The sequence below is a fragment of the Rhinopithecus bieti genome, unplaced genomic scaffold (genome assembly GCF_001698545.2).
Source record: "Rhinopithecus bieti isolate Rb0 unplaced genomic scaffold, ASM169854v2 scaffold_22436, whole genome shotgun sequence".
Taxonomy (NCBI): domain Eukaryota; kingdom Metazoa; phylum Chordata; class Mammalia; order Primates; family Cercopithecidae; genus Rhinopithecus; species Rhinopithecus bieti.
Genome location: NW_016810644.1, coordinates 648,624 through 669,457, shown reverse-complemented (window position 1 = coordinate 669,457; position 20,834 = coordinate 648,624). Strand labels below are relative to the sequence as shown.

Sequence of the window (20,834 nt, the reverse complement as noted above, 5' to 3'; positions counted from 1 at the left end):
TCGGCCCGGCCCCGCCCCTACCAACCTCTCCCCGCCCCTCCCAGCTCAGCCCCGCCGTTTCTCGGCCAGGCCCCGCCTCCACCAACCCAGGCCCGCCCTGCCTCCCACCGTAACGGTCTCCACGGGACTTCGGGTGGGAGTGCCCCTCCCCGCCTTCCCTCCTCACACCCTGCACCCCCCATAACCTGGCTGAGCAGGTCTCACCCAGGAAGTTCTGGTAGCAGTTACGGGTCTGGTTCTGGTTGGGGAAGCGCGGGTCGAAGGGCGGCGTCGACCATTTCCCCTTGTGGGGCTCCTGGGCTTCCACATCCAACATCCTAGGAGGAGGCAACTTCTGCGGGACGGGACGGGGACTCCGTGGGGCCGAGGGGGCGCCCTCGCTCTGACCCGTCCTGCCATCCTGACCCCCGCCCCTCAACCCCACCCGTCGTGCCCTCACCTGCCTGATGTCGGCGACCACTGGATCTTCTGTACGACGGTCCCGGGTGCTGCTGGCTTCTGAGTCCGCGGGGTGCGGTCCCACCCGGCTCAGGAGTAACGCACCCGCGGCCAGATCGGCTTGGACGCCCGAGCCCCAGCCAATGGGAGCAGTCGTGCGCCGCGGGGCTGGTAGTGGCGCCCCCACCCACCCCTCGCTCCCTGACGCCCCCTCGGGGACCCGCGCGCGCACAGGCACTGAGGTGCGACTTGCTGAGTCTCAGACTCAAGCTTTAATCTCGGCGAAGTTGGGCGGCTCCATGGGCTCGCCCCGCCCCCGCCCCCCAATATATAAAGGCATATCGATAGTTCTGGTATCTACCAGACGGGGCGAATCCCCCCAAGCGGCCTTTCAACATTCCGCTTCTTACAGTCGGTGCGCACAGAACCCTGGGGGCCTGTGAAGTTAAGAGGAAAGAGTGGCGGTGGGGTCAGGGCTCCTGAGACCCCCCGCACTCCCCTTCGTCCTCCCCTGTTCCTCCCCTCCGCCCTCCCCTCCTCCTCCTCTGGGTCCCCCCTTACCCCCCTACCTCCAGGGTCTTAAAGGGTACCTGGCAGCGCTGGGCTCCTCTGGACAGTTTCCGACTGGGGTTGAGCCCCCCGCATCCGGCTACTCAAAGTGCTGGGAGTGCTGCAGGCTGCCGGGAGAAAGCAACCAGAGAGAACTTTGGGGGACAGCGTAGGGAGAGAGGGGTACCCAGGACTTTAAGAGCTGCAGATGCCTGGCTTAGGAGAGCGTCCCCCAGGGCGGGTTTTGCTGTGTGTTTGGTTCACTGTTGTATCTGCCTGGGGCAGAGCCTGGCAGTAGTAAATGCACAATAAATCCGAGGTGGAATCAGTGAGTCCTGGCTCTAGGGGCAGGCAAGTAACTGGAATCTGGGCAGGTGGTTTCACCTCTAGAACCCTGCTAAGCTTCTCTCCCTCCTGCCTGGTTAATATCAGGCCTGACTCAGGATTGGTCACACTGACAGCCAAATGTACGAATTAAGAATCCCGGCCAGGTGCGGTGGCTCATCCCTGTAATCCTAGCAGTATGTGGGGCGGAGGCGGGAGGATTGCTTGAGCCCAGGAGTTTGAGACTAGCCTGGACAACATGGTGAAACCCTATCTCTACAAAAAATACCAAAGTTAGCCAGGCGTGTTGGCGCGTGCCCGTGGTTCCAGCTACTCAGGAGGCTGAGGCAGGAGAATCACCTGAGCCTGGGTAGGTTGAGGCTGCAGTGAGCTGTGATGGCATCACTGCACTTCAGCCTGGGCAACATGTGAGACCTCGGGTTTGGGTTTTTTTGTTTTTTTTTTTGAGACCCAGTCTCACTCTCTCTCCCAGTCTGAAGTGCAGTGGCACCATCTTCGCTCACTGCAAGCTCCGCCTCCAGGGTTCCCGCCATTCTCCTGCCTCAGCCTCCCGAGTAGCTGGGACTACAGGCGTCCGCCACCATGCCCGGCTAATATTTTGTATTTTTAGTAGAGACAGGGTTTCACCGTGTTAGCCAGGATGCTCTCAATCTCCTGACCTTGTGATCCGCCCGCCTCAGCCTCCTAAAGTGCTGGGATTACAGGCGTGAGCCGCTGTGCCTGGCCCCAGAGACCTCCTTTCTACAAAAAATCAAAAACTCGGCTGGGCTTTTGGAGGCTGAGGCAGGAGGATCACTTGAGCCCAGGAAGATTGAGGCTGCTATGAGCCATGATCACACCACTGCACTCTAGCCTGGGAGAGAGAGCAAGAGACTGTCTCTAGAGAGACTGACTGCACTCTAGCCTGGCGGTAGAGCTCGCCTCCAACCCATGAGTAGCCACTCCCCTTCCTCCACACCAGGCCCCTGGCCTCCAACCCTTCACTTTCTGTCTCTACGGGTTGGCCTGTTCTGGGCATTTCATGGAAATGCCTTTTGTGGCCTTTTGTGTCTGGCCCCTTTCACTTGGCATGGTGTTTCTGAGGTGTTGTGGCCTAGAGACGCCCCTCTCTCGACACTCTCCTGACTGCCCCCATCAGGACTTCAACCCCAACCCCCACATCACTTCCACACTGGTAAATCCAGAGGTCTGACCCCAGGCCCCGCTTCCTTCACCTCACCACAGTGTTTGACACCGACGTTCCCTCCCCACCTTGTCGCTGTCTCCACACGGTGCTGAGATGCCCCCGTCTCTGGCTGCTCTGCTCTCCCTGACTCTGGCTCCTCTTTGCCCAAACACCTCAGACTTTTCTCCATCTCCACTCACTCGGTGGTGAATTGCTCCAATCTCACAGCCTGAGCTAACCTGTCTGTGCACCAGTGACTCCCCAAATTGCTTCCCCTGAGCTCCAGACTCGTGTCCAACTGCTTACCCTGCATCTTCCCTGACACCTCAGAATCAAGGTGTCTGAAAGAGAGGTGTTCCTGAGCACCTTCCAGAACCTGCTCCCCTGCACTGCTGCCGCCTCCTCCGGGCATCTCGAACCCACATCCTCCCAGCCATCTTCAAGTCAGCCTTTCTCTCACATCACTAACCCCAATCCGTGAAGCAATCTATTGTCTCACTCTTCAAAGCATCTCCAGAGTCCCCCGCTTCTCCACACCCCCATCATCTCCCCTCTTACGCAAGCCACCATCATCTCCTACCTGGGTTCCTGCAGCCGCCTCCACCCTGTCCTCCAGGTGCCCACTCTTGCCCCCCTACATCCTCCACGCCCCAGCCACAGGCAGCCTCTTCACACATAAATCAGTCCCCATTATGCTTCTGCTCCAAACCCTCCAGCTCGCTGAGAGTCAAAGCCAAAGTTCCTAAAATTGTCTGCAAAGTCCTCCACGAGGGGCGTCCCCCCGCCGCACCGCTGACTGAGTTTCCCACCCTGGGATCCCCGTGGTCCAGCACATTACAAACACTCCTGCCTCAGGGACTTTGCAGTGGCCGTTCCCTCCGCTGGGATGCTTTCCCTGCAGATGGCCTCCTGGCTTCCTCCGTCCTCTCCTCCAGGTCTTCACACAAACCACTCCAGCTCAATGAGGCCTGCCTAGACCACCTGGGCTGTGGTGGGGGCTGTCCTGTGCACTACAGGATGCTGAGCAGTATCCCTGGTCTCTACCTGCTAGAAGCCAGGAGCACATCCCACCACCACCAGCCCCATGGTCGGACGCTGTATCCCCACTGCCTAGAACAATGCCTGGCACCGAGTCGGCACTCACTATGTATCAGAGTGAAAGGGGGCCGAGCGTGGTGGCTCACGCCTGTAATCCCAGCACTTTGGGAGGCCAAGGCGGGCGGATCACTTGAGGTCAGGAGTTCAAGACCAGCCTGGCCAACATGGTGAAACCCCGTGTCTCTACTAAAAATACAAAAATTAGCCGAGCGTGGTGACACACGCCTGTAATCCCAGCTACGCAGGATGCCAGGAGGCAGAGGTTGCAGTGAGCCAAGATCATACCACTGCACTCCAGCCTGGGTGACAGAGTGAGACCCTGTCAAAAAAAAAAAAAAGTGAAAGGAGGGAGTGATCGTCTCTATCTCATAAATAGCAGAGCTCACAGTAAATGCTAGCTGCTAACCCTCGCTACCTGGGCGGAAGGTTTAAGACACCCGATTCCTCCTGTATTTCCTCTGCCTTGGTGGCCGTGTTCCTCACAGTTTCAAGTTCTAAGAGCATGGGCAAAAGAATTTCTGAAGACGACCCCACAGTGGCCAGGGGGTGCTGGGCTGGCATCTTTACGGGCTCCTGCGACAGTCTCTTGGGCTGCTGGGACGCCTTGGCTGTGGCCTCCGTTTTGAGATGGGGGTCTCCGAGAGGGGGGATGGCAGTAAGCCCTCCCACCGTGAGGCGGGCAGGGGGATAGGCGGCTGGGAGATTCCTTCCCTCTTCGGACTGGCAGAGGTGGGCTTGGAGCGAAGGGGCACCTTGGGCGGCCCCTCGGGGTCCCAGGGTGACCCTTTACTGTCGCACCATTGCCGCTTGCCCTCCTTCACCCAAGTGTGCGACTTTGGCTGTTCTCTGACCACCACTGGCTTCCCCTCCGGTGAGGACAGCTGGCCTGGGTGGAAGGGCATGGAAGCCATCATTGACGTGGCAGATGCCTGCGAAGTCGCCAAGAGCCAGGAGGGAAGTGAGACCAGAGCGGGTTTCACGCGCTGGTCTTTGGAGTTGGCCATGATTGTGAGCTTGGCGGGGGTGAGCGCTTCCACGGAGAAGGGCCTGCTGTGCTCCTGGGAGGGGCCCTCGACGGCCAGCTCCTTCGTCTTGACCCACCTCTTCTGCTGCTCCAACTCCTTGGATCTCACGCCAGGCAGGTCCAGGGACCTTTCTTCAAGCTTCGCCAAGTGGGCCGGGTCCTCCAACTTCCCCTGGCCCCTGAAGGCCTCCAAGGTCACCTCCTGGGTTTTGCTAATCAGGATGTCCTTGGACTCCTTCTTGGTCATGGTGAAGGGCGACTCCAGGGACTTGACCTGAGTCGTCATCTCCACCACATCTGTCCCCTGGGTGCCCGCCGTTACCGCTGGCTCCGGTTTCCCTCCAGACTGGCTTCTTTCCAGCACAGCTCTTGCAGGAATTCCTGTTGGCAATACGCCAAAGTCGCCAGGGAGCCTCCCCCATGAGGCAGGCGAGCCCAGTGCCATCTGGTATTGGGGAGGCGAGGTCGGCAGAGCCTTTTGCGATGGGGCAGGGAGAAGCAGAGATTTCCTCTTTGGAGCAGTGGGGGACACAGCCTTCTGGGGAATGGTAGGTACAGATGGGGCCTTCTGAGATGGGGGTGGGGTCTTCTGGGGTGGGGCAGGTACGGCTGAGGCCTTCCAGGGAGGAGCTGATGCAGCTGGGGCCTTCTGGGATGCAGCAGGTACGGCTGGGGCCTTCCGGGGAGGAGCTGATGCAGCTGGGACCTTCTGGGGAGGAGCCAATCCAGGTGGGGGCTTCCACGATGAAGCAGGTGCAGCTGGGAGCTTCTGGGACTGGTCAACGAGGAATGGTGCCTTGCAAGATGTGACAGGGGCAGCTGGGGCCTTCTGGCAGGGTGGTGGCCCCGGCCCCTCGTGGGATCCCATAGGCCTGGCCTTTTCCCTGCCCCTGGGGATGGAAGAGTAGGGTGTGGAGAGGCAGGCAGCCGGGGGATAGGGAGCCAGGCCAGAGGCAGCAGATGACAAAGTGCTGCTCTCAGAATCCATGAGGTCTTCCATGTCCTGATGCCACAGGCACGGGTCCAGGGAGCTGCAGGAGCCCAGAAAGAAGCAATCAGGGCTGTCAGCTGAGACACAGCACGAAGGACTCTCAACCACATGTCCCTGGCCTGTGGCCTCATCAGCTGCAGATGTGCAGGCCTGTAGATGGACAGAGGGGAGAGGATGCATGGTCCAGATGCATGGAGACCCCAGACCCGGGAGGGCAGACCCCTGCTCCCTCCTCCCTCAGACTCAGGAGTCCAGGCCCCCAGCCCCTCCTCCCTCAGCTCTGGGGCCTGGGCCCCGCCCCGGGTATAAGGCTGGCCTTTGGAGACGACTGTGCCTGGTTGGCCGTGCTGGAAATGATGCTGAAGATGGTCCAGATGGTGATGCTGGTGTTCTCTGGATGGGGGAGCAGTCTGAGCCCTTTGGGGCAGGAACCAGAGCCACGCAGTGTGGCAGGGGGTGGGGTCGGTTGATCTTACCAGAAAAGTGGACTTGGGTGTGAGTTCTGTCGGGGCGGGAGTCTGGGTGGGACCTGCAGGAGCAATACCGTGGGACTTTGGTGGCATCTGGGCTGGGGTCTCCCACCTTCTCCCACCCCCCCACCCACCGGCAACAAGACCCCATGCCCACTTCTTTTCTGCAGGTTTCTTCCTGACGTCGGCATGCTCCAGCTGCGACCAGATGAGGGGCACGGAGTCGCCCACGGCCTGAGACTTGAAACTGCGCTTGAGTGCCTGGCATGGGTGAGGAAGGGACGGTTAGACAGGGGCAGCCCCTAGAGCCTGCACCGCCCCGCCAGCTCACCTTGGCCTTCCTCTGTCTCCGAGTGGCCACCAGAGACTTCTTATAAGGAGAGTTGTGCTCAGCAACCCTGACTGGGAAGAGAGGAAACATCCTGGATCAGGGACCCCAGGGGAGGGGACCAGGACCTACCCTGGGAGCTTGTGGAGGGCCCGACCAAGGGAGGGGGAAGAGCCAAAGGGTGCAGCTTGTCCCTGCCGGGGGAGAACCCGACACCCAGAGGTCCTGAAGAACAGCAGGGCCTGCTCACCTGCATGTCTGCTGACGGGCTGGTCCTGCGGAGACAGAAGGAGGCAGGAGGGGCCTGGGCTTCCACATCTCCATAACATACCCAGCCAGAGGTCTAGGCCCCCTCCTGCTCCCAGGACCTGGCGATCCAGCTCCTCCTCCCTTAGACCCAGGAGTCCAGGCCCAGCTCCTCCTCCCTCGGACCCAGGAGTCCAGGGCTCTAGCCCCTCCTCCCTCGACTCAGGGGTCCAGGCCCCAGTCCCTCCTGCCTCAGATCCAGGATTCCAGGACCCCAGCCCCTCCTCCCTCAGACCCAGGGGTCCAGGGTTCCAGCCCCTCCTCCCTTGACTCAGGGGTCCAGGCCCCCAGTCCCTCCTCCCTCAGATCCAGGATTCCAGGACCCCAGCCACTCCTCCCTCAGACCCAGGAGTCCCCCAACCCCTCCTCCCTCAGACCCAGGAGTCCAGACCCCAACCCCTCCTCCCTCAGACCCAGGAGTCCCCCAGCCCCTCTTCCCTCAGACCCAGGAGTCCAGACCCCCAGCCCCTCCTCCCTCGACTCAGGGGTCCAGGACCCCAGCCCCTCCTCCCTCAGGCCCAGGAGTCCCCCAGCCCCTTCTCCCTCAGACCCAGAAGTCCAGACCCCCAGGCCCTCCTCCCTCGACTCAGGGGTCCAGACCCAGTCCCTCCTCCCTTGACTCAGGGGTCCAGGCCCCCGACCTAGACTTTGGGCTCTTGGTCCCAGTCCCCTCTGGATCTGGCCGGGGAGTTCCTAGGGCCTGCCACGCCCTGGTCTGTGGAGCTGGGGTCCCACCTGCAGGTGCCAGGTGGAGGCAGGCGCTTTGGCCAGGGGCACATCCAGGGAGGCCGTGCGCATAGTCCTGGGGGCCCAGGTGGGAGGCGGCTCCTGAAGCAGGTTGATGAGGCGGATCCAACAGTGGAACAGGAAGCCCGCCTCGTTGTCGGGGGCGTCCAGGGCCAGGTAGTACTGGCGGCCCGAGACCAGGCGCAGCTTCAGGCGCCAGGCAGAGAGGTCATGGACGCAGAGGTGGACGAGGTCCAGGGGGATCATCCTGGGAGAGGGGAAGGGAGTGTCTAGAGCAGGAGGGGCGGAGGGGGCGGCCAAGGGGTTGGGGGATGCGGCACCTGGTCAGCACGAGGCCTGAGCAGTCCCTGTCCTCGGCAGGCTGGCCGATCAGCAAGATGTCGGGCAACACCAGGCCTGGCAGGGAGGCAGCCACGCCCATGGCCAGCCGGTTGGTTCTGTGATTCACGAACACTGGGCCCCCTTGATGGGTCACCTGGGGCAGTCAGGGAGAGGGGCTGGAACCACTCCTTCCTCCAGCACCCGCGGCCTGAGCCTCCCTCCTGATTGTCCCCTACACAGGGACGGCTAAATCCCATTCCCTCTCAAAATCCCCCTGCCCGGGTGGCCTCGCTTCCCCTCTGCCCCTCTCAGCCCCGGGGCCCTGGGAGCTGGAGACCTGAACAAAGTTACTCTCGAACATGGGCAGTGGACAGAGGGGCAGGTATTCGCCCTTCTGAAGGGTCTTTTGCAGCTCCCCCTGAACAGGGACCCACTTCGGGGTGCCCTGGAGCGGCTCAAGGCGCCTCCTGTTTCGAAGCCAGATCATGATGGCGGTGGTGGATGGGTACTGGTTTAGGGACCCAGAACCCAGGTGTGCAGGCCTCCCAGCCCCGGCCCACCAGCCTTGGCCCCTGGGGCTTCACGGGTGCCTGGAGCTCAGAGTTACAGAGCGTGGAGATGCCCCAGGCTGGGAGACTCGGGCCTCGGCCATGGCCCTGCCAGGGTGGACAGCAGGGGCCCGGGGGAGGAGCCTCTGGTGGAGGGGCTTTGTGACCTCATCAGACACACAGGGGCCTCTTCCAGGAACTCTCCGGGGACCGTGGGCTCTCTTCTCCTCCAGGGATACAGCCTGGAGTTTTTTTTGTTCGTTTGTTTTTTTGTTTTTTGAGAGGGAGTTTCACTCTTGTTGCCCAGGCTGGAGTGCAATGGCGCGATCTCGGCTCACCGCAGCCCCTGCCTCCTGGGTTCAAGCGATTCTCCTGCCTCAGCCTTCCCAGTGGCTGGATTGTATTTTTAGTAGAGACAGCGTTTCTCCATGTTGGTCAGGCTGGCCTTGAACTCCCGACCTTAAGTGATCCACCCGCCTCAGCCTCCCAAAGTGCTGGGATTACAGGCGTGAGCCACCGCACCTGGCCAGCCTGGAGTCTTGAGGGCTGAGATGGGTGAATCAAAACTCCGGGCCCAGGATGGGCCCCCCCAACCGCAGACTCAAACTAGTGACAACACGGGGCCCCTGGAAGTCTGTCTGGGTTATTGTAAAGGGAAAATTAACTAAAGGGTTTGAATTATCGTCCCTACTCTGCCATTGACCCTTTTCTAGGCCCTGGGTAAGACCCAAATCCCTACTGAACCTGTTTTTCCGTATCTCGTGTGTGTGCCTGTTGCAAGGGTTCCTCAACACCAGGTTGCAAAGAGAGCTTTGGGAAACAGCCAGACGTGGCTCAGAATCCCACTTCCACCTCTCCCTAGCTGTGTGACTGTGCAACAGAGTCCCTACTCCTTGTCTGAGACTCAGTTTCCCTCGCCTGTAAAACAGGGCATATTCAAGGGTCCAGGAGATTTGTGTAAGTAAAAAGCCCACACTTAGTGCACAGCCCTGAGAGGCCCAATCAGCGGTCAACTTTGTCCCCTCCTGAGGGCTTATTTTTGGAGGGGAGGAGGCTGCTATTCTGTTCTTCTAAAAGAGCGTTTATTATTTTAAAATGTGTCATGCAAAATACACAGTCATGGCAGAAATTCTGTAAAATACAGACAATCATAAACATCAAAAGTCACCCACAATCCCACCTCTCTCCTTTGACCTGGAGACAGTCATTGTCAACATTTGCCTTATTTCCCTTTAGGGTTTTTTTTTTGTTTTTTTTTTTTTTAATCCATATATAGACAGAAAAACACAAAAATTGGGATTGCATCATGCAGTGGTTGTGTAGCTGTTTCATGTCAGGACATCGTTTTTTCTTTTTTGAGACAGGGTTTTGCCATGTCTCCCAGGCTGGTCTCGAACTCTTGGACTTCAGTATTCCACTCACTTCGTCCTCCCGGAGTGCTAGGATTACAGGCGTGACCACCATGCCCGGCCAATGTCAGGATATCTTTCTATATCCAAAGCAGGCCTCTCTCCTTAGCCTCCCTGAATGCTAGTACCTGCTCTGGGTGGCCAGGTGGCATTCCATCCACCAGTGCACCATGTTGCTTAACCCGCACCTGTTGGATCTCTGGATTGTTTCCAATGTGCTATGGTACACACAGCCATAATGAACCATCCTGACCTTGCAGCTTTGTCACATACGGGTACTGTTAATCACAGGGTGACTTCTGGAACCTTCCATTAAATATTTATTGAAGACCTATATAGGTCAGGTGTGGTGGCTCACACCTATAATCCCAGCACTTTGGGAAGCCAAGGCAGGAGGATCACCTGAGGTCAGGAGTTCGAAACCAGCCTGGTCAACATGCTGAAACCCTGTCTCTACTAAAAATACAAAAGAAATAAATAATTAGCCGGGCGCAGTGGTGCACGCTTGTGATCCCAGCTAATCGGGAGGCTGAGGCAGGAGAATCGATTAAACCCAGGAGGTGGAGGTTGCAGTGAGCTTAGATTGCGACACTGCACTCCAACCTAGGCAACAGAGAGAGTCTCTATCTCAAAAACAAAGAGCCCTATGCAGTGCGGGGCCCCAGGGGAGGCTCAGACTCTGCCTCCACAGAGCTGTCTGGGTGACTGACCCGTCTCCCAGTCCCTGCCCCGCCCACTCGGGACCTCCACCTGCCCTGCCCCAGTTACCGAGCATCCAGCCCCAGCTCTCAGACAACGCGCCCTCAAGTGGATATGTATGACACATTTAATTCCTTGTTCTCCGTCTCACAAAGGTTTCTCACATTTTTGTACAAAAACCCTGGCTTCCCTTTCCCCTCCCTCTCCACCCCAACATGAAAAGTAATTGCTTAAATAAATAGTATGTATTCCTGCCCAGGCCTCGAAGGGGAGGAGCCAGGGCAGAAGTCTGTGGACAGACTTCTCGGAGACACAAGAATCTGGGACCCCAGCTCCCTCCTCCTCAGGGACCCAGGAGTCCACCTGCTTCCCAACCCCGCTCCTGAAATAAATAAGTATAAATAAGGCACAGATGCCCCCCAGGCCTCACGGAAGGACTGTCTCTAACTAGGGGGAGATAAAGGCAGGGGATCACCTGGCTGTTTCGCCCCCAGTACCGAAATAAATAAATAAATAAGATGTGGCTTTGGAAGGACGGTGGTGGCTTTGGGCCTCGGGTCACAGCCGAGTCTTCAGCAGCAGTAGCCCCCTCACGGCCCAGTCAAGTGTCAGGTGCAGCCCCCCCAGGATGGCGTGGGCGGCCCTGACGCCCCCCCAGGTTGAGGAGGGGGGCGCCAGCGGGGGCACCGGTGGGTCTGGGGGCAGCTGGGGCAGGGCCAGGCGGGACATCTGTGGGGAGAGGAGAGAAGGTGAGCCACAGGTAGACGGTGCCGCGGGGGTGCAGGGCAGGGGCGATGTGGAGCTGCAGCTAAATCGGGGCTGGGGGACGTCCAGGCTGCATATTCACAGGGGGACTGTGGTGTGTGGGGTGAAGTGTTTAGGCTGGGAGCTCTTCAGGGTGTGGGGTTCAGAAAATTGAGGCTGGGGTCAGGATGGGCTTCCGGAGCTAAGTGTGGGGGCTGGGGGCGAAGTCCGGGGAGTCAGGGCTGGCACCTTAGTTGCAGGTGAGGGGTCAGGCCTGGGGGTTGTGAGGGTTGCCGGGGCTAGAATCTCAGCGCTGGGTTTTTGTTGTTGGTTTTAAAAAAATTAACCCTCACGCCTGTAATCCTAGTACTTTGGGAGGCCGAGGCGGGTGGATTGCCTGAGCTCAGGCAATCCAGTCTCTACTAAAATAGAAAAAAAATTAGCTGGGCATGGCAGCATGGGCCTGTGGTCCCAGCTACTCAGGAGGCTGAGGCAGGAGAATCGCTTGAGCCCGGGAGGCGGAGGTTGCAGTGAGCCGAAATGGTGCCATTGCACTCCAGCCTAAGCAACAGAGCACGAGACTCTGTCTCCCAAAAATAAATAAATAAATAAATAAATAAATAAATAAATAAATAATAATAATAATTAAGAGACAGAGTCTTGCTGTGTTGCCCAGGCTGTCTCAAACTCATGGCCTCAAGAGGTCCTTCTGCCTTGGCCTCCCATGCCTTGGGATTACAGGAGTGAGCCACTGCGCCCGGCCAGGGCTGGGGTTTTAGAGGGTGTCTGGGGTCTGCGGGCTCCAGTGTAGGGTCAGGCCCTGGATCTCAGGGCTGAAGTCTTAGAGGTGGGGTCTCTGGGTTCCAGTTCAGGAACTCATGGGTGAGGGCTGGAGTCTCAGAGCTAGAAGTTGGAATTTGAGATCCACGGTCTTTGGAGCTAGGCCCAGGAACCAGGGTTTGAAGGCCTCTGGGTTCAGGGCTTTGGGACTGGCTTTGGAAGTGAGGGTCTTGGGGTTGTACAGGCACAGGCTCAGGATCTGGGGTCTCGGGGTTTTAGATGTTGGGAGTGAGACACAGGGCCTCAGGGCTCAGGGTCTAGGGCCTTGAGGTCTTGGGTTTGTAGAGCCAGGGTCCCAAGGCTGGCTTTGGGTCAGGGTCTTGTATCTTAGGGTCTGGGATCTTTAAGGTGTCAGGATCTCAGGTCCAGGGCCTGGGGTCTCAGGGTCTGGAGGTCCATGGTTTTCTTTTCTTTCTTTCTTTCTCTCTCTCTTTCTTTCTTCTTTTTTTTTCTTTGTTTGAGAGGGGGAGTTTCACTCTTGTTGCCCAGGCTGGAGTGCAATGGCGTGATCTCAGCTCACTGCAACCTCTGCCTCCCAAGTTCAAGCAATTCTCCTGCCTCAGCCTCCCAAGTAGCAGGGACTACAGGCATACATCACCACACCTGGCTAATTTTGTATTTTTAGTAGAGACGGGGTTTCGCCATGTTGGTCTGGCTGGTCTCGAACTCCCAACCTAGGGTGATCCACCCGCCTCGGCCTCCCCCAAAGTGCTGGGATTACAGGCGTGAGCCACCGCGCCTGGCCAGGTCCGTGGTTTTCAACGCCATGGGGCCAGGGTCTCCAAGTCTTGAGTTGAGGATTTGAATTCCCAAGTCTTTGGGCTTCAGGGTGGGGTCTTGGGTCTTAGGGGCTGGGATATGGGGACTTTGAGGTCATGGATGATGGAGTCTCAGGGTCTTGGGGTGAGGATTTGGAGTTGCTGCATGGGATTTGGGGGTCTAGGGCCTCAAGGTCTCAGGGCCACAGGATCTTGGGGCTGTAGGGGCAGGGTCTCAGAGCAGGGCTGTTGCACTTAGGTCTAGGGTCTCAGGCTTCAAGGACTCAGGCCACAGGATCTTGGGGCCAGGGTGGGGGTCTGGGGTGTCAGGTCTTGGGAACAGGACATACCAGGAGCTGCAGCCGGCGCAGCAGCCGGTCCAGCCGGGTCTGCAGGGTGCCCAGCTCGGGCTCCAGGGCCTTCAGGGAAGAGCCCATTGCCCGGCGCAGCCACTGCACATGCCGCAGGTAGGACAGTAAGTCTGCTCGCAGCCTTGTCAGCACACTCGGGAGCTGGGGACAGAGCCAGGACATCAGAGAACACCCGGCCAGTGCCCGCTGTGCCCCTCATCCTCCCCACCCCCTTTACTGCCTGCCTCCCGCCTTGTCCCCAGCCCACTCCCCTGCCCTTACCTGTAGAGCTCCCAGTGCCCCCGCACTCATGGCCAGGGTGGGCAGGGAATCCAGGTTGTGGTCCCCGTCAGCTGGGAAATTGTCCTTCTGGTAGGGAAAAAAGGCTGTGAGGGGACCCCTGCCCAGCCTAGGGGCTCCCTCCATCCCCCCCGCCAGGCCCCCAACTCTTCCTCTCCCTCACTCTGCCACCCGAGAGCCCAGAACCCTTCAAGTGGCCTGCCCACAGACACCTCTCCCTTCCTCTCTGCCTCTCCCTCCTGTGCTGGCCCCAGCCCAGTCTCTCCTACCAGCTGTATAGTCAGCTGCCGCGTGTCCTCCAGGAGAGAGCGGGTCAGGAGCACGGTGCTGTCCAGCTCGGCCCGAGGGTCTGGGGAAGCTCGAGGGGAGCCAGGTGGTGGCCCAGGGGCAACAGCTGTATCTGGCCACAGGCTCAGCACGACCAGGACCAGGCGGCAAACACCTGAGGGCAGGATAAGACAGAGAGCTCAGGCTGGACTCCGGGTCTGCGGGAGGAGGGGCTGGGCCTGGACTCTGGGTCTGAGGGAGGAGGAACTGGGGCCTGGACTCCGGGTCTGAGGGAGAAGGGGCTGGGGGCCTGGACTTCTGGGTTTGAAGGAGAAGGGGCTGGGACCTGGACTCCTGGGTCTAAGGGAGCCTCGAGGGGCTGGGGGGTCCTGGACTCCTGGGTCTTAAGGAGGAGGGGCTGGGAACCTGGACTCCTGGGTCTGAGGGAGGAGGGGCTGGGGCCTGGACTCCTGGGACCGAGGGAGGGGGAGGCTGGGGTCTGGACTCCTGGGTCTGAGCGAGGAGAGGCTGGGCCTGGACTCCTGGGTCTGAGGGAGGAGGGGCTGGGGCCTGGACTCCTGGGACTAAGGGAGGAAGAGGCTGGGGCCTGGACTCCCGGCCTTAAGGAGGAGGGAGTTGGAGGTCTTAAGTCCCAGGGTGGAACGCCCGCGGGCAGGTCGCAGGGCCGGGCGGGCTTCCCTCTCCCTCCCTGGCTCTGGCTGCCCCGCCCGTCGGAGCAGACGCGGCCCGGGGCGGGTAGACGGGCCGGGCGTCTCCCATCCGCCCCCGGACGCCGGAATCTGGGCCCCGGGGCGGGGCATGGGGGGGGAGACACAGGCCAGAACCTGCCCCCTCCCCGGGCCGCGGGAGCCCGAGCTGGCTGGGAGCAGGGGAAGGAGCCAGAGGCCAGGACGGAGCCCCGGAGACACGGACCTCTCCCACGGGAGACCCCTTAGACGCCCTCCCAGGAGCCCCGCCGGGTGGGCCGCACGAAGCCGGGCCGCAGCGCACCTGGGCGGAGAGGGGCAGAGCCACGGGCCCAGCTGGGCCGCGGGAGCGGGAGACCAGGCGGCGGGGAGCCCGGGGGTCCGGGACTCGCTCCCCGCAGCCCCACCCCGCCGCCCCGCCCCACCCGGCCACTCGGACCAGGGCAATCAGCGCTCCGGGCCGCCCGGCCTTCGCACACCCCTGCCCCGCCCCTGCCTGCCAGCGTCGGTCTGTCGGTGCGCTCCGTCGGCCGCATCAGCCCGGCTCTCTCGTTTCCGCCCGCGCCCAAGCCTCTTTCTCCTCCCCCTGCCTGGGGTCGCTGGCCCCTGGCTTGCTGTGTCTCCACGGACCCTGCTCAGTTCCCTCCGGAGGCCTCTTCTGCCGGGATCCCAGGAGTCTGCGTCTCCCGGTCCCCGCGGGCTCTCTGGGGCCCTGGGCGATGGGGGTCAACCTCCCTCCTGGCACCAGTTCCCTCCGTCCCTGCCCCTGGATCGTCTTCCGCGTCTCGCTCCCTCTCGGGCCCTGTCTGCCCTCCCTCCGCGGCGCTCTGATTGGCTGCCTCCCATCCGCGCCCTGTCTGTGTCTCTCTCTGCCATCTCCTCTCGCCTCCTCCTGTCTCGAAGCTGCTCTCCTCCCCGTCTCTGACTCCCGGCTGCCTCTTCTCCGAGGTCCCTCTCCGTGCGACGTCGGGCGGGTCTGCCCCACCCCCGCCGTGAGGGTCCTCTCCTCCCTGCCTTCCCTGTCCCTCCACCCACCCCATGAAACCACTTAGCAGTTCATGTCCCGCCAGGGCCAAGGGTTCCCAGGGCAAGGGCAGGGAGCCGGGGGTCCTTTACCCTTCCCTGTCCGCTGCCGGGGGGGAGCCTGGGGGTTCAGGCTGGGGCCGCGAGCCTGGGGGAGGGGAGGCATGTGCCCCGTCGAGGCGCAGGGCGAGGCAGTGAGGGAGTGCTGGCGACGCCCTGGGGGGTTATAAGGGAGCTGGGGCGGGCGGGCGGGGGCGCAGGCGGCAGGGGAGGGCGGCCTGACACATCCTGACTCACCCTCCCTGCCTGCCTTTTCCATTCAGACGGAGCGGCTGCCTTGCAGGGCTCACGCCGCCGCGCTCGGAGGAGGGCACGGAAGGAAAAGTTGGAAAAGTTGAAAAGGGAAAGGGGGGGGTGGTCGGAGAGGGGCTGGTGAGGTCATTGGCGTCCCCTCCCTCCACCTCCATGGGCCAGAGCAGACACTCAGGCTCAAGCGCTGGGGCCCGACTGTGGGTGGGGGTCCGGCTGGACCAGGACTGGCAGAGAGAGATGGGGAGGCAGGAGGACGGAAAGGCAGAGAGAGGCTGGACGGAGGGACAGGACAGGGGCCTGGAGAGGTGGAGGCAGGAGGAAGAGGGAGTTGAAGGGACGGAGAGACAGAGACACACAGAGTGAAGGAGAGACTGAGACAGAGACGGGGAGACCCAGATCCACAGAGATGGAGGCAGCCAGAGAGACACACCAGAGAAGCAGAGAGGATCAGAGGGCCAGTCCTAGAGACAAAGGGAGAGGTTCTGGGAGTCCGAGATCAGACAGCGGGAGGAAGACAGCAGGAGGGACTTGGGGAGACCGGGGAAACCCTGAGGGAAAAGGAACAGAGACACCAAGACTCTGAGAGAGAGGACACAGCAGCTGAAGGCACCAGGCAAAGAGATATGGGGCAGAGTAACAGGGACGGAGAGGCCCCATTCACAGAGATGGGGAGACAGATATTAGAAAGACAGAGGCGCTGAGATGTTGGGGACTCAGCAATGGGGGCAGAGAGTAAAAGCCTTTCTCATTTTTTTGTCTGTTGTTTGGGACTGAATCTTGCTCTGTCGCCCAGGCTGGAGTGCAATGGTGTGATCAATGGCGCAATCTCAGCTCATTGCAACCTCTGCTTCCCGGGTTCAAGTGATTCTCCTGCCTCAGCCTCCCGAGTAGCTGGGATTACAGGTGTGCGCCACCACACCCGGCTAATTTTGTATTTTTAGTAGAGATGGGGTTTCACCATGTTGGCCAGGCTGGTCTCGATCTCCTGACCTCATGATCCACCTGCCTCGGCCTCCCAAAGTGCTGGGATTACAGGTGTGAGCCACAGTGCCCGGCCTCGTTTTTGTTTTTTTTGAGACAGAGTCTCGCTCTGTTGCCCAGGCTGGGGTGCAATGGTGTGATCTCAGCTCACTGTAACCTCTGCCTCCCAGGTTCAAGTGACTCTCATGCCTCAGCCGCCTGAGTAGCTGGGATTACAGGCACCTGCCACCACTCCTGGCTAATTTTTGTATTTTTAATAGAGATAGGGTTTTGCCATGTTGCCCAGGCTGATCTCAAACTCCTGAGCTCAGGTCATCCGCCCGCCTCAGCCTCCCAAAGTGCTGGGATTACGGGTGTGAACCACCACGACTGGCCAGAAAAGCCTTTCTCGAAGAGGCAGGTGGAGACAGGAAGGAGGAAGAGAGATGGAGACGGAGGACCAAGAGAAAGAGGCGCTGAGACACTCCGTAGAGGCGAGACCTCCATGTGCGACTCTCCCCCTCTGTGCCTTAGTTTCCTCATCTGTGAAGAAGGGGTTAATGAGCACCCCCAGCCCTCTAAACGCCACGATGAGGATAAAGTGAGCTCATTCACGTGAAGCACAAAGTCAGTGCTAACCATCCTTATTCCCCTCGTTAGTTTTTATGAACACATCAGGGACACAGAGAAAAAGATGTTGCCTTCGAGAGAGACGGGGAGGATGAGGGAGAGGCAGGAGCAAGGTGGGGTGAAGACGGGACAGTGGGGACACTGAGACAGTGGCCAGAACTGGGGCCAGGGGCCAGAGCCCTGGACGTCGCTGCACAGAGGTGGAGGCGGGAGAGGTGTGCAGGGGGGAGGGGACCCGCAGGCCAGGGTGGAGGCAGCAATGCCACCACGGTGGAGGCATGACCTCATCGCCTCAGGTAAGAGCTCTCTTTCCCTCTTTCTGGCCTGTCACAGCCACCCCTTCCAGGGCCCCCCAGGGGCCCTCCCCAGCACCGGCTCCTGCTGGGACCCAGGCCTCTGACCACTGGGTCTCCGCCCCTCAGGGGGCCTGCTTCCGGCTGAGTCAGTGTGGGGGGCCCAAGTCTGCGTCAGTGAGGGGAGAGCTGACGTAGACCCCCCCTCAGACCGGCGGGGCCAGCCAAGGTGACTCAGGCCACCAGCTTGGGGGATGGACTAGCCTGAGGGGATAGGGGACTGGCTTGGGGCCAGCTGGGGAGCAAGAACAGGGCTCTGGTAACGCCAGCCCCGTCCCCCTACAGGGACCAGAGCCCAATCCCCTGCCCCTCGTCCCTCAGACCCCAGAGTCCAGGCCCCCAGGCCCTCCTCCCTCAGACCCCAGAGTCCAGGACCCCAGGCCCTCCTCCCTCAGACCCAGGAGTCCAGGCCCCCAGGCCCATCCTCCCTCAGACCCAAGGTCCAGGTCCCCAAACTTCTCCTTCAGACCCAGGATCCAGGCATCAGCCTCCTCCCTCGCCCAGGCGTCGGCCCCCGCCCTCCTCGCCTCAGACCGGAGTCCGGCCCAGCCCTCCTCCCTCAGACCAGAGAGTCAGGCCCAGCCCCTCCTCCCTCCAGACCCAAGGAGTCCAGGCCAGGCCATCCTCCCTCAGACCCAGGAGTCCAGGTCCCCAAAACCTCCTCCCTCCAGACCCAGGAGTCCAGGCCCCAGCCCTCTCCTCCAGACCCAGGGTCCGGTCCCAACTTCCTCCTTCAGATAGACCCGGGGTCCAGGCCCCAGCCCTCCTCTCAGACCCAGGGTCCAGGTCCCAAAAAACTTCCTCCATTCAGACCCAGGGCATCCAGGCCCCAGCCCCTCCTCCTCAGACCCAGGATCAGGGTCCCCAAACCTTCCTCCTTCAGACCCAGGAGTCCAGGCCTCAGCCCCTCCTCCCTCAGACCCAGGAGTCCAGGCCCCAGCCCCTCCTCCCTCAGACCCAGGAGTCCAGGCCCCAGCCCCTCCTCCCTCAGACCCAGGAGTCTGGGCCCTAAATTCTAGTTCAAGAAAGGTAGAGGAGAATCTTGTGGCCCTTCTCCACTTTGGGGAGCATGTATGGGGAAGGTCACGGGTCTGGGACAAATCCGGGGTCCCAGCTGCTGCCAGTTTCCTGTCTCGTCTGGGTCCCCAGCCCCGGGTTGTGGGCTCAGACTCCATCCCCACAGTGTGGCTGCAGGAGGTACAGGTAGACGGGGCGGGTGCAGAGTGGCGGGGCTGGGAGTTATTGGCACCTCCTGGGTCTGCCCAGATCAGGGTGGGACACATTGGGCTACTTCTGTGAAAACAAGAGAAAGAGGAGAGAGAAAGAGATGAAGATCGGAAAAGAGATCCAGAGGCAGGACTAGGGAATCCCAAGAAAGTGACAGATGACAGAGACAAACAGAGCTGAAGAGACGGGGCAACAAAGGCCCCGGGAAGCAGCCAGGGCTGTGGAACCCAGGGGAAGCTAGAGACCAGCTTGGAGGCTCGGAAACAGACTGGGCAGCCAGGGCACAAACCCTGGGGTGGTCAGAGCCACTGGGGAGAAGCCACGGGGACGTGGGGGATGACCAGGGAGTCCTGGCTCCCGCGCGGCCCTGGGGGGAAGCTGAGCCGGCAGGGTGTGAGGTCAGCAGGTCCCAGGCTGTGTGTGTGTCCGTCTGTCAGTCCCTGGGGGGTCCTGTCTGGCCTCTGGGGGGTGACGGGGCAGGCCGGCCACAGAGGCAGCCCAAACCTGTCATTAGCGGTGAGGGCCGTGACGGCGGGGGCCCCCCCAGTCCCAAGCCGCGGTCCAAGGCCAGGCGGCCCCACCCCCCACCCCCTCCTTGATCCCTGAGGAATCCCGGGAATTGGGAAGTGGGTCCAGATGATGTTGACACAGGAAACGGTCAGCAGCTGCCGGGCCTCAGCCCCACAACCCCTCTGACCCCCACCCCTGGCCCCCTGCAGAGACCCCTCTAACCTGTGTCATCTCTGACGAAGGCAGCCCGGGCCTACTCAGTACCCACCAGGATGTTTACAGGAGAGATGGGTAACACAGGGAGTCATCCCACGGGGCTTCCTGAGAGATGGGTCTGGCTCCTGGACCATCCGCACAGACCCACAAGTTCAGGCCCCCAGCCCCTCCTCCCTCAGACCCAGGAGTCCAGGTCCCCAGGCCTTCCCCCTTCAGACCCAATTCTGGCTCCCAGCCCCATCCTTCAGACCTGGGAGTCCAGCACTCAGCCCCTCCTACTTCAGACTCAGAAGTCTGGGACCCCCAACCCCTCCTCCCTCAGACCCAGAAGTCTGGGACCCCCAGCCCCTCCTCCCTCAGACCCAGGAGTCCAGACCCCCAGCCCTTCCTCCCTCAGACCCAGGAGTCCAGACCCTCAGCCCCTCCTCCTTAAGACCCAGGAGTCTGGGACCTGCCAGTCCCTCGAGGCTCCCTCAGACCCAGGAGTCCCGGCCCCCAGCCCCACTTCCCTCAGACCCAGGAGTCCAGGCCCCAGCCCCTTCTCCCTTTAATGCAGGTGTCTGAGTTTCCAACCCCCTTTTCCCTCAGATGCAGGAGTTCTAGCCCAGAGACTGTCCCAGGGGAGCTGAGACTCCCTCCTCACTGTGCTGCAAAGCTGACTGGACGATTTGGGGTGCACTAGGGATTATGGTCCCAACCCAGTCCCTCAGTCTGGCTTCCTCCTCTTGGAAGCCAAGTTTCCTCCCAGTCACTGGGGAGCAGAGGGTGGGAATCAATGTGGAAGCTTCAGGATCTCCATTTGGCTGACTCCCTCTCTCCACTCTCTAACCTCTGTCCACAGATGGGGAAACAGATCTAGGAGGGACATGGAGGCTCCCTGCCTAGGAGCCACCATCACGGTCTCCGAGCAGCTCCCGCCCACCAGGCCCTCAAATCTCAGCAGGGGCCACATGGCCTGTCCTCTTACCTGTTTTTGTTTGTGTGTGTGTGTGTGTGTGTGTGTGTGTGTATGTGTGTTTTGGTTTTTTTGGATACAGAGTCTCACTCCTTCGCTGCAACCTCCACCTCCTGGGTTCAAGCAATTCTCCTGCCTCAGTCACCCAAGCAGCTGGGATTATAGGCAAGTAACCACCACGCCCAGCTAATTGTTGTATTTTTAGTAGGGACAGGGTTTCCCCATGTTGGCCAGGCTGGTCTCG

At 60.7% G+C, this 20,834-nt stretch overlaps 3 protein-coding genes across 8 annotated transcripts in view; all 3 read right to left on the bottom strand.

The window, feature by feature from the left end:
• COX6B2 (cytochrome c oxidase subunit 6B2) overlaps positions 1 to 609 on the bottom strand; it is a 1,537-nt gene extending 928 nt beyond the window's left edge. Inside the window, exons 1-2 of one of the 2 annotated variants that reach the window (XM_017892599.1) lie at positions 440 to 609; positions 205 to 334 (exon numbers count right to left, since the gene is read on the bottom strand). In XM_017892599.1, the coding sequence (XP_017748088.1) occupies positions 205 to 316 (112 nt within the window). In that variant the 5' untranslated portion in view covers positions 317 to 334; positions 440 to 609. The remainder of the gene's footprint in view (positions 1 to 204; positions 335 to 439) is intronic. The other variant, XM_017892598.1, reaches the window with a different exon arrangement.
• Positions 610 to 691: 82 nt separating this feature from the next.
• Positions 692 to 8,472, bottom strand: GARIN5B (golgi associated RAB2 interactor family member 5B). Of its 3 annotated transcripts, none has more exons than XM_017892596.1 (11): positions 8,120 to 8,472; positions 7,782 to 7,936; positions 7,450 to 7,708; positions 6,659 to 6,683; positions 6,412 to 6,482; positions 6,238 to 6,341; positions 6,087 to 6,139; positions 5,927 to 6,003; positions 4,002 to 5,760; positions 1,029 to 1,115; positions 692 to 875 (listed from the first exon to the last, which is right to left on the bottom strand). In XM_017892596.1, exons 1-9 carry the CDS (start codon positions 8,267 to 8,269, stop codon positions 4,159 to 4,161), a joined length of 2,496 nt encoding a protein of 831 aa, XP_017748085.1. In that variant the 5' UTR covers positions 8,270 to 8,472; the 3' UTR covers positions 692 to 875; positions 1,029 to 1,115; positions 4,002 to 4,158. The 3 variants fall into 3 exon arrangements, with proteins under 3 accessions (XP_017748085.1, XP_017748084.1, XP_017748086.1); XM_017892595.1 differs by having other exon boundaries at positions 4,011 to 5,760; XM_017892597.1 differs by lacking the exons at positions 692 to 875; positions 1,029 to 1,115 and having other exon boundaries at positions 5,490 to 5,650.
• A 918-nt stretch (positions 8,473 to 9,390) lies between these two features.
• On the bottom strand, positions 9,391 to 20,615 carry IL11 (interleukin 11). Of its 3 annotated transcripts, none has more exons than XM_017892536.1 (5): positions 20,603 to 20,615; positions 13,700 to 13,872; positions 13,413 to 13,499; positions 13,131 to 13,292; positions 9,391 to 11,167 (listed from the first exon to the last, which is right to left on the bottom strand). In XM_017892536.1, the coding sequence occupies exons 3-5, from the start codon at positions 13,440 to 13,442 to the stop codon at positions 10,997 to 10,999; spliced, it is 363 nt and encodes a 120-aa protein (XP_017748025.1). In that variant the 5' UTR covers positions 13,443 to 13,499; positions 13,700 to 13,872; positions 20,603 to 20,615; the 3' UTR covers positions 9,391 to 10,996. The 3 variants fall into 3 exon arrangements, with proteins under 3 accessions (XP_017748025.1, XP_017748024.1, XP_017748026.1); XM_017892535.1 differs by lacking the exon at positions 20,603 to 20,615 and adding an exon at positions 14,709 to 14,828; XM_017892537.1 differs by lacking the exon at positions 20,603 to 20,615 and having other exon boundaries at positions 13,413 to 13,496; positions 13,700 to 14,140.
• Positions 20,616 to 20,834: the final 219 nt, after the last annotated feature.

Bases quoted from the DNA above. Each gene is read 5' to 3' on its own strand.
- GARIN5B (XM_017892596.1), bottom strand. From the start codon at position 8,269: ATGATCTGGCTTCGAAACAGGAGGCGCCTTGAGCCGCTCCAGGGCACC. The intron at 7,937-8,119 runs GTCTCCAGCTCC...TGACTGCCCCAG, and splicing joins TCGAGAGTAACTTTGTTCAG to GTGACCCATCAAGGGGGCCC. The intron at 6,684-7,449 runs GTGGGACCCCAG...CTGTCTCCGCAG, and splicing joins CCTCCACCTGGCACCTGCAG to GACCAGCCCGTCAGCAGACA.
- IL11 (XM_017892536.1), bottom strand. From the start codon at position 13,442: ATGAGTGCGGGGGCACTGGGAGCTCTACAG. The intron at 13,293-13,412 runs GTAAGGGCAGGG...CTCTGTCCCCAG, and splicing joins GGGCACTGGGAGCTCTACAG to CTCCCGAGTGTGCTGACAAG. The intron at 11,168-13,130 runs GTATGTCCTGTT...CTCTCCCCACAG, and splicing joins TGCGCCGGCTGCAGCTCCTG to ATGTCCCGCCTGGCCCTGCC.